The sequence below is a fragment of the Lynx rufus genome, unplaced genomic scaffold (assembly GCF_022079265.1).
Source record: "Lynx rufus isolate CCGP_SWC_20201006 ecotype Redwood Valley unplaced genomic scaffold, mLynRuf1.p SCAF_5, whole genome shotgun sequence".
Lineage (NCBI taxonomy): Eukaryota > Metazoa > Chordata > Mammalia > Carnivora > Felidae > Lynx > Lynx rufus.
The window spans coordinates 140,217,484-140,234,900 of record NW_025814867.1 but is presented as its reverse complement, the minus strand read 5'-3'; the positions used below and the strand labels follow the sequence as shown (position 1 = coordinate 140,234,900).

General features: G+C 38.7%; 1 protein-coding gene across 4 annotated transcripts in view; it reads right to left on the bottom strand.

Annotated features, from left to right (window-relative positions):
* GABPA (GA binding protein transcription factor subunit alpha) overlaps positions 1 to 17,417 on the bottom strand; it is a 39,708-nt gene that overhangs the window by 11,181 nt on the left and 11,110 nt on the right. For all 4 annotated transcript variants that reach the window (XM_047098961.1, XM_047098960.1, XM_047098963.1 and 1 more), the window contains exons 4-6: positions 13,429 to 13,513; positions 9,021 to 9,266; positions 381 to 575 (exon numbers count right to left, since the gene is read on the bottom strand). In XM_047098961.1, coding sequence (XP_046954917.1) covers positions 381 to 575; positions 9,021 to 9,266; positions 13,429 to 13,513 — 526 coding nt within the window. The remainder of the gene's footprint in view (positions 1 to 380; positions 576 to 9,020; positions 9,267 to 13,428; positions 13,514 to 17,417) is intronic.

Sequence of the window (17,417 nt, the reverse complement as noted above, 5' to 3'; positions counted from 1 at the left end):
AGAACTGACGGATGAAATAAAAGTCAATGACTAAAATTTATGAAGAGAGCTAAGTATGCGGCACAGCATCTTAAGAACTGAGATTCTAGTGTTCACCAGCCTGGTTTTGGATCCTGGCCCTGCCACTCCCTAGCCTTGTACCCTGTGGAGCTGTCTAAGCCTCACTTTCCTATCTAAAAAACAGGGAAAGAAAGGATCTGTGGCATTAGAAGGATTAAATGAGATAATGCATATAAAGCTCCGAGCACAGCCTTATACAATTAAGTGTTAATTATTATTGCTATTATCTATGATCACAATGCACAATGAAGACAAAATTATAACGAAATAAAATTAAGCTGAAGTTACAACGCAAATAGGTAATAACTTAAATTTTATACATTTTCGAAGAAGCTCCAGATGACTCCACAGAATTTCTCCCCGAGGGACTCGCTGAAAAAAATCTTCTTGGTTGAGACTGCATAATTCTCTTCCGGAAATGTTGAGTGTAGTAAGGTCTATATCAGTCATGCTGAATTCCTTCATTACCCAAACCACCCAGTGCAGGACTTGGTCTGTGGACCACTGTATAGGATCTAAAGAGAAAAATATTACCATTAGCCTAGCTCTATCTCGACACTACATGAATTCACGGTTAATTTGTCAATACGTATAAATATATATATACACACATATATATGGAGATAAAATCCAGACAGGTTTTTTTCCCCCAAGTAAAGTATATAAACTCAAATAAAATTAAAAAAAATTTGTTTAAAGTTTATTTATTTTGAGAGAGAGAGGTGTGGGGGCACCGAGAAGGGGCAGAGGGAGGAGAGAGAGAACCCCAAGCAGGCTCCGTGTTGTCAGTGCAGGGCCCGATGCGGGGTTCAATCTCATGAACTGTGAGATCGTGACCTGCCCAAGCTGTGATCCAGAGTCGGATGCTTAACCGACTGAGCCACCTTAGGTGCCCCCAAATAAATTTTAATGATGTATTTTCTCCTCAGCTCCTTTTGAATTTTTCAACCTAAATCTGTAATGACTTCATCTGGCTTTACATCTGTTGGTCTGGAGTTTTACTAAGAAAAACAGTATAAAATTGCTCTCCAATGGGTCAACTGGAAGAATAAAATATGTGATTACTTTAGAGAGAATGGGGTTAAGTTATTCAAGTTTCAAACATTATTTTGTAGCTGTGTACAATTTGGTACACTGAAAAAAACCCCAAAAAATCCATAAGGGGCTTTTGAGGAGCTAGACTTATTCTCCAAAATCTGCACAACATAATCTTTCCTCCCTTTTGCTTCTTGTAAAAAGCTAGTGCTCCTGTATCTCTACCCTTTGGTGGCACTTACAACATGCAAATTGCATGTTTACTCAGCTGTCTTTCCCTGTAACACGTTAAGGTCTTGAATATAAGGGCTGTGTCTTGTAAACCACTGTATCTTCAGCGTTTACCGCAATGCCTTATGCATAATTTGTTAAATCTATAAAAAGTAAATACAAATAAATTCATTTTCCTAATCATTTGTTACTATCTAATTGAATTCACAAATGAAAAGGATGGCCAACATGTACGAATATTTAATTGTTGTATCCCTGGCATCTAACAGAATATTTTACCCATATAAATTTAATAAATACTGACTGAATTAATTTTGATACAGATACTTCTGCATGGAGAAGATGACCTATCCAAATAGCGTTGGTTACATGCCCTAAGCTGCAGGCTATTCAATAGGAGTAAGTGGGGAAAAAAACATTTAGGTACTTATCAAGAGCCAATTTATAGTAAAAAATGGATCAAACATAATAGAGGATTGATAGTCACAGAACTGATTTTTTATTTGATCTTTTCACAAAGAGGTGAAGGGAGGAGGATGGCAGTGAAGTTTTTTAATGTCTCTAAATGCACATGTTAAAAAAACACCACTAAAAGCAACTAGAGAGCAAAACCAAAAATCCAGGTATATTTACAATAAAACGAGGTGACAAGATATCCCCAGGAAAGCCCAAATACACACAGGTGAAGACAAAGCTGTAACAGTCACAGACCTTCATGGTGTCAGTTATCTGTGCAGGAGACAGCAAAGCGGGGAGGAAGCAAAGGGACATGTGACCCATTCTTCATTCTGAGCACGGGAGAATGCGAACACAGCCAGGGAGTTCTTACTGAAAGCACGACAGGCCAAGCCAAAGCAGCAGCTCAACCAGTCCTGCCCAATCCAGTAACAGGTGAGCCCAAAGGTCCGAGGTAAAGGTGAAGGGGCTGGAGGCAGTGTAGCATCTGTGAGCTCTAAAAACTGAGCCTGCGGATCACATCCAGGAGAGTGGACCACAATGAGGAGAAACTGGAGGGAGTGGGATCGAAATTGAGTAGCATAGGAACACCAAGGAAAAAGAGAGAGGAGGTCCAGATAAAAGTGGAGTAAGGGAACAGGCAGGAACTGAGCAAGCAAGTGGCTCTTTTTTAAAGTTTTATTTATTTAAGTAATCTCTACAACCAACGTGGGGGCTTGAACACACGACCCCAAGATCAAGAGTCACATGCTCTTCTGACTGAGCCAGCCAGGGGTCCCTACCGGCTCTATTTTTTAATATTAATTGAAAATAACAGATGAAGGAGTTCTGGGAAGTTAGAGAAGCTATCCTGAAACACAACTCCCTTTAAAAGTTCAAGTAACCTCATTTTACAAAAACATGAAGAAAGTGTCAAGATAAAAAAGTTGGGGGAAAATAGAAGTAGTCTGATTTGTTTTCTTAAATAACATTAGGACTTCTGTCCTACATTAGGACTTCTCTCCCACGTTAGGACTTCTTAACACAACTAATTGTCCATGCATATTCGCCTTCTTATTTTCTCTAAGACCCTAGTAAAATTATAGTTAAGGATTTTTTTAAAAGTAAACTCATAGGACCATGAGTGGAAATGACAAATGGATGGGAGATTTTCAACTTATTTTTGAAGACCATAAGCAGAGTGAAAATCCAGTGAAGCAGGAGAAGCTATGACCTAATATATCTTTCAAGGAGAATATAGCAAGAAGAGTTTCTTGCCTGCAGAACCCCCTTATTGGCTCGGGTCATGGTGGCACCAGGTAGCAGAAGAAGTGTACATGGTAAATGAGGGGACTGATTTCTTTCTTTCTTTCTTTTTAATATGAAATTTATTGTCAAACTCGTTTCCATACAACACCCAGTGCTCATCCCAACAGGTGCCCTCCTCAATGCCCATCACCCACCCTCCCCACCCTCCTGCCCTCCATCAACCCTCAGTTTATTCTCGGTTTTTAAGAGTCTCTTGTGGTTTGGCTCCCTCCCTAACTTTTTACTTTTCCTTCCCCTCCCCCACGGTCTTCTATTAAGTTTCTCAGGATCCACATGAGAGTGAAAACATACGGTGTCTGTCTTTGTCCGTATGACTTATTTCACTTAGCATAACGCTCTCCAGTTCCATCCACATTGCTATAAAAGGCCATATTTCATTCTTTCTCATTGCCAAGTAGTATTCCATTGTGTACATAAACCACAATTTCTTTATCCATTCATCAGTTGATGGCCATTTGGGCTCTTTCCCTAATTTGGCTATTGGTGAAAGTGCTGCTATAAACAATGGGGTACAAGTGCCCCTATGCATCAGCACTCCTGTATCCCTTGGGTAAATTCCAAGCAGTGCTATTGCTGGGGAATTAAAAGCAAAAATGAACTATTGGGACCTCATGAAGATAAAAATCTTCTGCAATGCAAAGGACACAATCATCAAAACTAAAAGGCAACTGACGGAATGGGAAAAGATATTTGCAAATGCCATATTGAACAAAGGGCTAGTATCCAAAATCTATAAAGAACTCACCAAACTCCACACCCGAAAAACAAATAATCCAGTGAAGAAATGGGCAGAAGACATGAATAGACACTTCTCTAAAGAAGACATCCAGGGGCGCCTGGGTGGCTCAGTCGGTTAAGCATCTGATTTTGGCTCAGGTCATGATCTCACGGTTCGTGAGTTCGAGCCCCACATTGGGCTCTGTGCTGACAGCTCAGAGCCTGGGTCCTGCTTCAGACTCAGTGTCTCCCTCTCCTGCCCTTCGCCCACTCATGCTCTGCCTCTCTCTGTCTCTCAAAAATAAACATTAAAAAAAACATTTTTTTTAATAAAAATAAAAAAAAAAAAAATAAAGAAGACATCCAGATGGCCAACAGGCACATGGAAGATCGCTCCTCATCAGGGAAATACAAATCAGGGGACTGATTTTAAGTGTATGGTGGTGTCAGAACCTTCAGGGCCTCTCCTTCATTCTCAGGAGCCAACTGAACAGAAGCATCCCTCAACACACATGTCCATAACCCTTCCCCCACTCCCAGGAACACTTTAAGATCAGTGACAGACATTAAACAGATCTTGGGAGAACAGATCCCAATAAAAGACCCTAATAAAAGTCTACAAACTGAAGAGTGAGACCCTCTCCCCTTCCCTTTCCACTTCCACAATGCAGCATTCACATACAAGTCAACCATAAATCCTCACTGCAATGTTCTACCCCTGTTAGGTATTTGGCCAATTCTCCAAGAAAAGTTAAAGAAACCCAGGAAAAAGAGCTATACATACTGGCACTTTCAAATCTTTTAATGAAATGACCAATACCCCATTTTACCTGTGTATGGTCAAGAAACCCCTTCCAGAGCTTCAAACTAATTAGCTTTAAAGTTATTCACTCTGGGGCGCCTGGGTGGCTCAGTCGGTTGAGCATCTGACTTCAGCTCAGGTCATGATCTCAGAGTTCATGAGTTCAAGCCCCACATCTGGCTTACTGTTGTCCGTGCAGAGCATGCTTTGGATACTCTGTCTCCCACTCTCTCTGCCCCTCCCCCGCTGACGCTATCTCAAAAATAAGTAAACATTAAAAAAAAGTTAGGGGTGCCTGGGTGGCTCAGTTGGTTGAGCATCCAACTTCTGCTCAGGTCATGATCTTGTGGTTCATGGGTTCAAGCCCCGCATCGGGCTCTGTGCTGACAGCTCAGAGCCTGGAGCCTGCTTCGGATTCTGTCTCCCTCTCTCTTTGCCCCTCTCCCATTCACCTCTGTCTCTCTGTCTCTCTCTCTCAAAATTAAACATTAAAAAAAAAGTTATTCACTCAATGAACAGATGAGCAGGAATAATCAGATATTTGAGTCTAAAAACAAACAAAAATAAACAGAAAAATAGAACCCAGAAAAGACAGAAATAATGCCATAACAAAATGGAAAACAAATTTTTACAAACCCAAACACAACGATGAAAATATTCAGAGAGGTAAGAGAAAACATGATATCCATAATACTGAGCTCAGAATACTAAAATCAACAAACAAATACCAAGAGTCCTTGTAAAGTGAAAGTAACTCTCAGATCAGGTTGTTATATAAGGACAAGAAATTTGGCAAAGTTGTACAGACAGATACAGAAATGACGGAAGAGTAAAGACACAGAGGATCAGCCCATGAGACTGAACAGGAATTTCAGAAAAAAGAAGAAAAACAGAGAAGGTAATTATCAAAAGACTAATACAGGAAAATTTCCCAGAACTGAAGGCTACAATTGTCTAGATTAGCAGCTGTCCAATAGAAATATAATGCAGGGTACTATGTAATTTAAAAATTTTCTAACAGCTACATTAAAAAATAAAGAAATTAGGTGAAATTTATTTTAACAATAATTTCATTTAATGAATCCAAATGTTATTTCAGCATGCAATCAACATAAACAATTTTACATTCTTCTCTTTTTGTACCAGGTATTTTACACTTGTAGTACTAAAAAAAAATTTTTTTAATGTTTATTTTTGAGGGAGAGAGAAAGAGAGAGACATGAGCAGGGGGACAGAGAGAGAGGAAGACACAGAATCTGAAGCAGGCTCCAAGCTGTCAGCAGAGCCTGACATGGGGCTCGAACCTATGAACCATGAGATCATGACCTGAGCTGAAGTCGGACGCTCGACTGACTGAGCCACCCAGGTGCCCCAACACTTGTAGTATTTTAAAATGTTAATATTTGACAATTTGGGGAGCCAAAAACGTGACTATCTTTCTTAATTATTCAAACAACTGAGAGAAAAAATAAAAATAAATAAATGTAGTCATCTTTTTAATATTCTTATTAAAAAAGGACAAGAATAAATACTTTTAGTCAGTTTGAACATCCCATTTGACCAGACTTCTAACTACTATAAATTCATTAATTTGAGTTTCATCTACAGCTTTTAAATGTGAAATAGTAAACAAAACAAAAACAAAACAGCAGGAAAATAGTTAGAGTCCTGGAAAAATCTAAAAGTGAAGGGATTGTACATATATGAACAGGTGGTTCTAAACTCCTCTCAAGATATAAAACTGATACGTATAAAATGAACTTTAAGGAACTGTCCAATGTGGACCAATATTTCAAAGAGATTTAAAGTAGCTACGACCAGTCAGCCATATTTCAATTTTGCACAGAATTAACAAGCAATTGCAAAATGACTACCCTTACGTGCAGAAAGAAACCTGAAACGACAGTTTCCTAAGAAAACAATAATTAGGGGCGCCTGGGTGGCGCAGTCGGTTGGGCGTCCGACTTCAGCCAGGTCACGATCTCGCGGTCCGTGAGTTCGAGCCCCGCGTCGGGCTCTGGGCTGATGGCTCGGAGCCTGGAGCCTGTTTCCGATTCTGTGTCTCCCTCTCTCTCTGCCCCTCCCCAGTTCATGCTCTGTCTCTCTCTGTCCCAAAATAAATAAACGTTGAAAAAAAAAAAAAAAAAAAAAAGAAAAAGAAAACAATAATTACATTCCTAAAACTTTCCAGTTGCTAATGATTTTAGGAACAACAACAAAAAAAAAAATGATTTAAAAAAAATCTTCCTATACCTAAATAAATGTCAAGTGTTTGAAAAGAGCTTTATTCTAAGTAAATAATACCCTTGGTAGGAACTTTGAGTCAAAGTTTATAATCTTGCTCTCTACAATTCATTTTTAAATATTATTCTCCATAAAAGATTCTGCTCCTCGGGGGAGAAGGCAAAATGGGTGATGGGCATTGAGGAGAGTACTTCTTGGGATGAGCACAGGGTGTTGTATGTAAGCAATGAATCACGGGAATCTACCCCCAAAACCAAAAGCACACTGTATACACTGTGTGTTAGCTACCTTGACAATAAATTATATTAAAAAAAAAAAAAAAAGGATTCTACTCCCCAAAAGGTTCTTGTTGCAAGTCTAGCAAACCATAAAATATTATTTCAAATGTTTTTATGCTCCTTCTTTCCTTCTCAGCATTTCCCCTCTCAGGGGTGACTCAGTAACAAGAAGGTCAAGTACAACATCTATGCTGGCTTCCACACGTCAAAAATAGGTAAGAATACTGTCAACTACACCGTCTCTGAGGAACAGCTTGATCTCCTCCAAACTGGACTTACTTTCTTATGTTGCAATTAAAAGTCCCTCTCCCTACCCTACCCTACCCTACCCTTTTCCAGCTAGTGCTATATCATTTATCTACATTTTATCTACAAATACTCAGCTTATCAACAACTCTTGAACCTTCAATAATATTTACTTATTCTCTCAACACTCTTCCCATTTGCCCTCCCCATCAAAGGTTAATATTCAGTTTTTTCCATTTCCATGTCTATTTATTTCCTGTAACTCATCTTTAACTCTACAGTTACTTTTTTCTAAATCTACCAATAAACCTCTGATCACCAAATTTAACAGATACTACTCAGTTGGCATTTTTTTACTTTGCTGGCAGTGTGGAGATTCTTGCCCATCTAAAACTCTTTCTCAATTTCACAGTCAACTATATACATTTCTTGTTTTCCTTCTATCTCTTCAGCCATTCTGTGTCTCCCTTCTTTTCTCCTCAAGCTGAAATTCTGACAAGCTCCAGGAACCAGTCTTTAACACTGTGTTCCTTTCCATTTTCTCTCTCTCCATCAGAGACTGCATATACTCTATGGCTTCAATATAAATTCAACACAGTGGAGTCCCAGAAAACATCTTTATCTCCAGTCCAAATCTTGTATACCTGAAAATACTTTCTGGTTACCTTTAGTTAAGTAGGTACTATTCAAAAGTAGAACCACTTTCCCTTGAAAAAAATCTTCCCAATACCAGACTTCCCCAACTCTCCCACTTAAGCTCCGGAGGGCATGGACTATCTTTCTTATGCACCATCAAAAGCCCAGCATTTAACATGATGCCTGGCATATGTAGTTCACTAAACATGTAATGAAGATGTCACCAATTCTCATCAATATCATGATTACCCTATATGCACCCAAGCTTGAGAAGTTGCATCAGTACTTGAATCTCTCCTCTCTACCCTCACACAATCCATGAGTCAGCTGCTCAGCCCCATCACTATTTTCATTCATTTCTTTCCCCAGAAATTATCAAGTTTAAGCTGACCTAGACATTATCACCTAGCCACAACTCAACTATAACATGCCTCTGTTTTCCCTTCATTCGGTCTCTATGTGCACCAACATATGCCATGCACTCCCACCACGTGGTCACGTCCATCAATCAAAACAGTTCTATACTTTTAAGAGTTAACTCCACCAAACCTCACTACTCCTGAATACTCACTCCCATGTCTAACTTTTGCACATGTGTTTCCTGTCTGGTCTGCCCTTCTCTGTCCATCAGTTTCTTTGTCTGTAATAAACCTTTTCCCAGTTTCCACACAGGCCACTGTGATCCCTTGAGACTGTGACAGCATATTCCCTTTATATATGTAAGTTACAGCTTAAAACCATGCTACCTTTTATGGCAACGATTTCCTTTCACTTAGCTTCTCTGTCTTCAACTACATTATGAACACCTTGAAGGCAGATTTTTTTTATTTCTTTGTATTCCCAACATCTGCAAAAATATTTGTCCAAAGGGGATAAAAAAAATACGGAAAACGATATTCTTTCTAAATATTCTACATTTAATAGATTATAACTTACTCACCCTAGTATCTTCTATGTCAAGCTTAATTCCTATTATACTACCAGCACATAATTAAGTATTTTATTACCATAAGGTATCCCGAGGCGTTCTTGCTCTTTCCTGTAACCTTCCAGTGCGGCAGCCCATCTTGTCACTTGTTCTGAGGTTTCATCTGAAATAGTCGTGATGTGTTTTGTGCCATCAAGAGTTATTACTTGAGCTTCTTCAACAAGATGTGCTTCTGCTTCAGCATGGTGGGCATCTGGATCAATAACTACTTCAACTGTTTCCGCAGGTTTAACAATTTCAAGGATGTTTAGTTTAGGCTCAATTCCTTAAGAATGAATAAAAAAAAAAGTAAATTCAAATGGATACATAAAAGTCACTAAAAAGTCATTAGCTTAGTTTATGCGCTCTCAAATGGTAGAGCAAATACTCTCTTGTAGACATAAATACAATTATTCAATGGAACTTTAGTAGATAACAGTATTGTGTCAAGATTAATTTCCTGATTTTGATAATTGTAATGTCATACAAAAGAATTCCTTGTTTTCAGAAAACACATACAATGATGTATTTGGGGACAGAAAAAGATCATGTATGCAACACATATTCTTTTTTTTTTATGTTTGTTTATTTACTTATTTTTAAATGTTTATTTATTTTTGAGAGAGGGAAACAGAGCGTGAGCGAGGGAGGGACAGAGAGAGAAGGAGACACAGAATCCGAGGCATGCTCCAGGCTCTGAGCTGTCAGCACAGAGCCTGACGTGGGGCTCGAACTGATGAACAGTGAGATCATGACCTGAGCTGAAGTCAGACACCAAATGACTGAGCCACCCAGGCACCCCACGTTTGTATATTTTTGAGAGACAGAGACAGAGCGTGAGCAGGCGAGGGGCACAGAGAGAGGGCAACACAGAATCTGAAGCAGCCTCCACGCTCTGAGATGTCAGCACAGAGCCTGACATGGGGCTTAAACCCATGAGCTGTGAGATCAGACTTAAGCTGAAGTTGGATGCTTAACTGACTGAGCCACCCAGGCACCCCCTGCAACTTATTCTTAAACAGGGCAAAAAAGATAACAAGGGGACAGGTGGATGGAGAACAAAGCAAATGAAATAAAAGTTAACATTTGGGGAATCTAGGTAAAGGACATCCAGGAATTCTTTTACTCCTCTTGTAACATTTTTGTTTTTTATTTTTTTTAATGTTTATTTTCAAGAGAGAAAGAGAGAGAGAGAGGGGGGCAGGGAGGGAGGAGCGGGGGAGGGGCAAGAGAGAGGGACACACAGAATCCGAAAGCAGGCTCCAGGCTCTGAGCTGACAGCACAGAGCCCTACGTGGGGCTCGATCTCAGGAACCACAAGATCATGTTCTGAGCTGAAATCTAACGCTTACCTGACTGAGCCACCCAGGCACCCCTGCAACTTTTCTACTAAGTCTAAGATAATTTAACACCATCACCACCACCACTACTACCACCACACGCACAGCTACTTATAAACATTTATTAGAAAGAAAAAGTACCAATATGGATTAGAAAATAAAAACTAGACTACGGAGAATATAAAGGAGTAGCTACTCACCTGCGGAATTTGTAGAAGTCCTTCTAAGCAAATTAAGATTATTTACTGACTGATTTTCTTTTAATTTTTTTTTATGTTTTTTTTTTTTTTTTTAATTTTTTTTTCCCAACGTTTTTTATTTATTTTGGGACAGAGAGAGACAGAGCATGAATGGGGGAGGGGCAGAGAGAGAGGGAGACAGAATCGGAAACAGGCTCCAGGCTCCGAGCCATCAGCCCAGAGCCCGACGCGGGGCTCGAACTCATAGACCGCGAGATCGTGATCTGGCTGAAGTCGGACGCTTAACCGACTGCGCCACCCAGGCGCCCCATTTTTATGTTTATTTTTGAGAGAGAGAGAGAGACAGAGCACAAGCATGGGAGGAGCAGAGAGGGAGACACAGAATCCGAAGCAGGCTCCAGACTCTGAGCCGTCAGCAAAGAGCCCGACGCGGGGCTCGAACTCACAAACCGTGAGTTCATGACCTGAGCTGAAGTCGGACACTTAACTGACTGAGCCACCCAGGCGCCCCGACTGCTCTTCTTTTCAAGGGTCAAAGTACATGTCTTAAAAATGAATTGGCACTGAGTTTGCTAAATACACATTATTAACTTCTGATTTCCATTTTCAATTGAATGAAAAAAAAATACCCCAAATTCTTAAGATATTCAAAACAGAATAAACTAAGCCTTTATAAAATCATCTCAGATACTTCTGTTATGATGACAGCTCTAAGAAACTATCATATTATTTAACAGCTACTGTTTGGTCATTGCGTCTGTTACAATCTATATCAAATTTAATCAAAGTATATTTGAAAGAAAAAACAAAAGTCAACTTTAAAGTTGAAAACCTTGAAACCTCTTTGAAAACCAACTCTATAATAAACTGTATTGCTTATCATTCATTTTCTGATACAAAGATAAGTCAGTTTTCAAATATACATGAGGAAAAGAACTAGAATTTTTGAAAAAAAATTTCCTAAAATTAATCTCTAATCCTCCATTCAAATTTCATCAAGTCAACTCTCCCTACACTTGCAAGAAGTCACTAGGCTTTTAAAGAAAACAAAGAATTTTTGGGAATGCAAGCTGGTGCAGCCACTCTGGAAAACAGTATGGAGGTTCTTCAGAAAAATAAAAATAGAACTACCCTACGACCCAGCAATTGCACTACTAGGCATTTATCCAAGGGATACAGGTGTGCTGTTTCGAAGGGACACATGCACCCCCTTGTTTATAGCAGCACTATCAACAATAGCCAAAGTATGGAAAGAGCCCAAATGTCCATTGATGGATGAATGGATAAAGAAGATGTGATATACATACACACACACACACACACACACACACACACACAATGGAGTATTACTTGGCAATCAAAAAGAATGAATTCTTACCATTTGCAACTACATGGATGGAACCGGAGGGTATTATGCTAAGTGAAATTAGTCAGTCAGAGAAAGACAAAAATCATATGACTTCACTCATATGAAGACTTTAAGAAACAAAACAGATGAACATAAGGGAAGGGAAACAAAAATCATATAAAAACAGGGAGGGGGACAAAACAGAAGAGACTCATAAATATGGAGAACAAACAGCATTGCTGGAGGGGTTGTAGGAGGGGGGATGGGTTAAATGGGTAGGGGGCATTAAGGAATTTACTCTTGAAATCATTGCTTCACTATATGCTAACTAATTTGGATGTAAATTTTAAAAAATAAAAAATAAAACAAGTTAAAAATTAAAAAAAAGAAGAAAACAATTTCTTATTGCCAACGATGGTCATTCTGGGGGAAATTGTAGATCAGGAGATAGCTACCATTTTCATAGTTTGAGAATACTTTGATTTGTGAAATGCGATTATAAGCAATACATTATGTTCAATTTTTCATAGTTTGAGAATACTTTGATTTGTGAAATGCGATTATAAGCAATACATTATGTTCAAACATTTAAATTAGTCTAAAACTGTGGTCAGAACTCCCAACAAGCCACATTTTTTATTTTTATTTATTTTTTTAATTTTTTTTTTAACGTTTATTTATTTTTGAGACAGAGAGAGACAGAGCATGAACAGGGCAGGGTCAGAGAGAGAGGGAGACACAGAATCCGAAACAGGTCCAGGCTCCAAGTTGTCAGCACAGAGCCCGATGCGGGGCTCGAACTCATGGACCGCGAGATCATGACCTGAGCTGAAGTTGGCCGCTCAACCGACTGAGCCACCCAGGCGCCCCAAGACACATTTTTAAAAACCAAAATTCAACCTACCCAAAATGGTTTCCTAATTTTCTAACTTTTGTACTTAAACAAGATTAGTAAAACACTGTGATGGATATAGGTGACTGAGTCACTCTATACCTTGTGCAAATTCCTCTCTCTGTGCTAAACTGTAGAGACTAGATTTCCTTGGAGCTAGGGTTCCAGTTGGGATTCAGGTTGTAGAATCACTGGCATAAGCCTGCTATTAGGAAGTGAGTAAAGAAGGGACAAGCAGGCATATGACATCCACGTTTTTGGCTAATGTGGATCACTGTGGGGGCAGCATGGTTCTAAGTTGACAGCTATAGTGGTGGCTTTTAGATCTGGCATTTTCCAGATCATGACAGGGCAACAGCTTCCTTGGCAATCCAGTTCTGCAGTGTGGCTAAACTGTTCTGAGAAAGTCAACCAGAACGTGTATTTCCACCTTTCTCTACTTTACAATATATTCTTCTCAGAGTGAACTAGGAGAATATGTTATACTATCTACCTCACCCTGACAGATATAATAATTAAACCAAAGACAGGAATATGTGACTACAACATCACATAAAGTAATTCAGACAACCACCTAAAACACCTAAAACTTGTAAAACTGCGTTCTCTCATAATTAAAAAAAAAACACAAACTAGACTTTAAAGTAACAACATTAAAAGCAGCTTACCTTGGTAAGAAATTACCTGTACACTAAGTTGTACAGTTCCATCTGTCTTTACTCCTTGGTCAAACAAACTTCGTTCTGGATCCAGCTAAACATGGGAAAATGATAAAGGCAAATTTTAGTTCAGTCATCTGGTTTAATATAAATGGATGTACCAAACAGGACTTAATTACTGAGGCATACTAATGGAATTATAAGAACACATCTAATTATCCAAGTTGTCATATCACTTAATTCTTTGTCGAAATTAAAAATATTTTAACCACCATGGTAGTAATTAAAGACAACATAAATTAACCAAATTTATTTGAGGTGGTGGTTTTCTCTAGCTCTGGAGTTTAGGATTTTAAATAATGTCAAAAGGCATTATTACTGTTTATTCTGCATATATATTTAAAGTAGAAGATAATGCAATTTTCCTGTCATAAATAAAGAAGGGTGTTTAATTAGTGGGGAGATTTATATAAATCTATTAACATAATTTTTGCCAAGTCCCCCGAATTACCAATGCCACACATTTAAGATCAAGGTTAACTCTAAATCTCTGGCAATACAGTTAATAAAGTTAAAGGACTTATGAGCTCACACCTGACCTAGCTTTGATATCTTCCACAATAAGTCTATATCCTTTCAGTATTAGTGCTTTTATCCTTCACCTCGCCTAACAGTCGATGCATTTCACACAATGGGAAATTGATGACAAAATGTAAGGTTCTGCCTTCCAGACATTCTGTCACCATTTTAAAAGCACACTAGCACTATAATTATCTTGAATAATGTATACATCTGTGTGTCTGCATTCCACGCAGCTGGAGGCACAAAGCTCCTCCCATTCCCCTTCCCAAGAATTCAGTCAATGCTGTAGTCATGGTACAAACACATTTTCTAATATTAAAAAAGCAGTCATACAAATAAAACCTAAAATCTTAAATGACTTTAGGTCTAAATGCGAACACAGACAAAACACTCTGTGTAACCCTGCAGAAACAGAGGGCAAACATGGTAGTTTCACTCCTTAAAAGAAGTCTCTCTGCTTAATGCTCTGTTAAAAACTCTCCCGGTACCCAGATTCCTCCTCTCTGAGGTAGGCACGGGTATGATCCAGCAGAAGCTACAGCATGTGGAACTCTGACAGTGAACTCTCACATAGTACTGTATATCCTAGCTAGTTCACATACTCCTCAAAGGAGCACAACTCTGCCACTCCTCATCAGCGTTCAAGTCGACATTCATCTGAAAATACAAAAGCATCACCACAAGCAGCAAGCATTCTGACTCCAGATGCATGTGGTTATTGTTATGAAGATGAGAAGCTGCTATCCTCACATTCTTTTTTTTTTTTTTTATATTTCAAACTAATTTTATTAGGAAATAAAGTTTTAGCACTAACTTACAAATTTATAGAAAAAAAATGCAGTTAACATATAAGAATGGAAACCTCTGAGTTTTCCAACCACTTATATGTGTTATAAAGAATCTGGCCTTGTCGGAAGAGAGGTCTGTTATTTTCTCAGCCTCTGGAAGGTAATCTATATCGTCTTTTTCTGTTTGGGTATCTTGGATGATACTGGATAGACTAACAACATGATTTAGAGTGGGTGTTAGAGACACCTGTATACTTTTAGACTTAGGGTCTAACACTGTCTAGTGACTTAGGTAGTGGCTTTGGTCATGTGGTATCAGTCCAATCTTAAGACTGACATTAACCATATGGTCAATCAAACATGCCTACATGGTTAAGCCCCAGTAAAATCTCTGGATACGAAAGCTCAGGTGAGCTACCCTGGTTGGCAATACTCTGTGCACACCGCCACACACGTAGACTGATAAAGTAAAGCATCTTGACTCTACAGAGAGAGAACAATGGAAGTTTTGTATTTCGTATTTTTCCTGGACTCTGCCCTATGCACTTCTTCCATTGGCTTATTTTAATTTGTATTCCTATAACAAACTGACCATAAGTATACTAGCATTCAGGAAGTTCTGTGAGTCCCTTCCAGCAAATCAAAACTGAGGGTGGTTTTGGCAACCCCTGGAACTTGTAGTTCATTTAAGAAATGAAGATGGTCTTGGAAACTGTACCCTTTGTAGTTGGCCTAGTTCCTCATAGTGCCTTACTAAATAGCCTCACATTCTTTTTAAGAGAGGAAGGGAGACAGGGAGGACTGCAAAAGGCTTTAGATACTACGGTAGCTCTGAATTCTGTGATACTACGAATGATGCATATTTCCAATATTATTCAACTAATATTTACTGAGAACTTATGATACTTTGGGTACTTTGCAGGTAATACTTTCATTTTGGTTAGGTCAGGTATGATTAAAAAAAAACACAATAAATGTTAGAGCTGAAAGACAAGAGATCAAGTCCAGATTCCCCTTTATTTTAGAGGTAAAGCCCAGTGACACTAAGTTAATACAAACTTTTTTAAAAGTCTGCCTTAAACAGGAGCTTGGAGTCACATAGGCCTGTGTTCAAATTCCAATGTACCTCTTTGTAGCTATGCATTGGGCAAATTTTTAACTTCTTTAAATTTCAGTTTCTACATCTGTAGAATGTAATTAAGAATATGCTGATTTGGGGGCTACTAGATGGCTAGTTGGTTGAACATCTGATGCTTGATTTCGACTCAGGTCATGATCCTAGGGTCATGGGATCGACACCTGTGATGGGTTCCGACTCAGGTCATGACCCTAGGGTCATGGGATCGACACCTGTGATGGGTTCCATGTTGAGTATGGAGCTTGCTTAAGGTTCTCTCTCTCCCCAACTCTGTCCCTCTCCTTACTCCTGCTCTCTCTAAAATTAAAAAAAAAAAAAAAAAAATGCTGATTTCAAAAACTGATGTGAATGTTAAATGATATAATGTAGCAGTGTCCTGCAATTATTATTTTTTAAAGTTTATTTATTTTGAGAGAGACATTTTTGACATTTAAGTCTTCTCTTGGAGAGAGAATAAATTAGCACAGTCTTTTTGGAAGATAATCTGGTATTTAGTGTCTACTAATATTGAATGTGAAATACCTAGTAGCTCACCTCAATAAATTGTTATAAATTGACACAGAGACACCAAGAATAGGGGAGAGGCAGAGAGAGAAGAAGAAAAAGAGAATCCCAAGCAGGCTCCATGCTGTCGGCACAGAGCCCAAAGTGAGGTTCAATCCCATGATCTTCCACAACTGCGAGATCATGACCTGAGCCAAAATCAAGAGTTGGGTGACTAACTGACTGAGCCACCCAGACACCCCTGCAATTATGTTTTCATTCAAGGTAAACTGCCCATACAGTTCCATTTCATCAATTTTTAACGGCTGTCTTAAATGCCAATCTACAGAAGGTATTTATCTAAGTCCGTTTTTGGAACATTTACGTTATTTTCAGTTTCTGCACAACAATGAATGAATATTTCAGATGTATAACTGTTCACCTAGGTGAGGATTTCTGTAAGAACAATTTATTGGGTGAGCTACTAGGTATTTCACATTCAATATTAATAGACACTAAATGCCAGACTACCTTCCAAAAAGACTGTGCTAATTTATTCTCTCCAAGAGAAGAAAAGACTTAAATGTCAAAAATTCTAATATTACTAGACTCACATACATTCTCTAATTCTAGAAGAGCAAGATCCTTGTCCCTTTCAACATTCACTAGATTTACTGAAAGGAAAAGATAAAAGTATGGTTGAGTGGCAAGTGAAATGCACAAATTTCATCTAAACATTTCAACTTATTCTACATCAAAATATTATTTAAAAATAATAGACAGGGGTGCCTGGGTGGCTCAGATGGTGGAGCATCAGATTCTTGGTTTCGGTTCAGGTCATGATCCTACGGTTCATGAGTTTGAGCCCCACATCGGGCTCTGCACTGACAATGCAGAGCCTGTTTGGCATTCTCTCTCTCTCTTCCCCTCCCGCGAACTCTCTCTCAAAATAATAAACTTAAAAAAAAAAAATAGACATACGATGATTTGAATTTCTAAAAAACTAA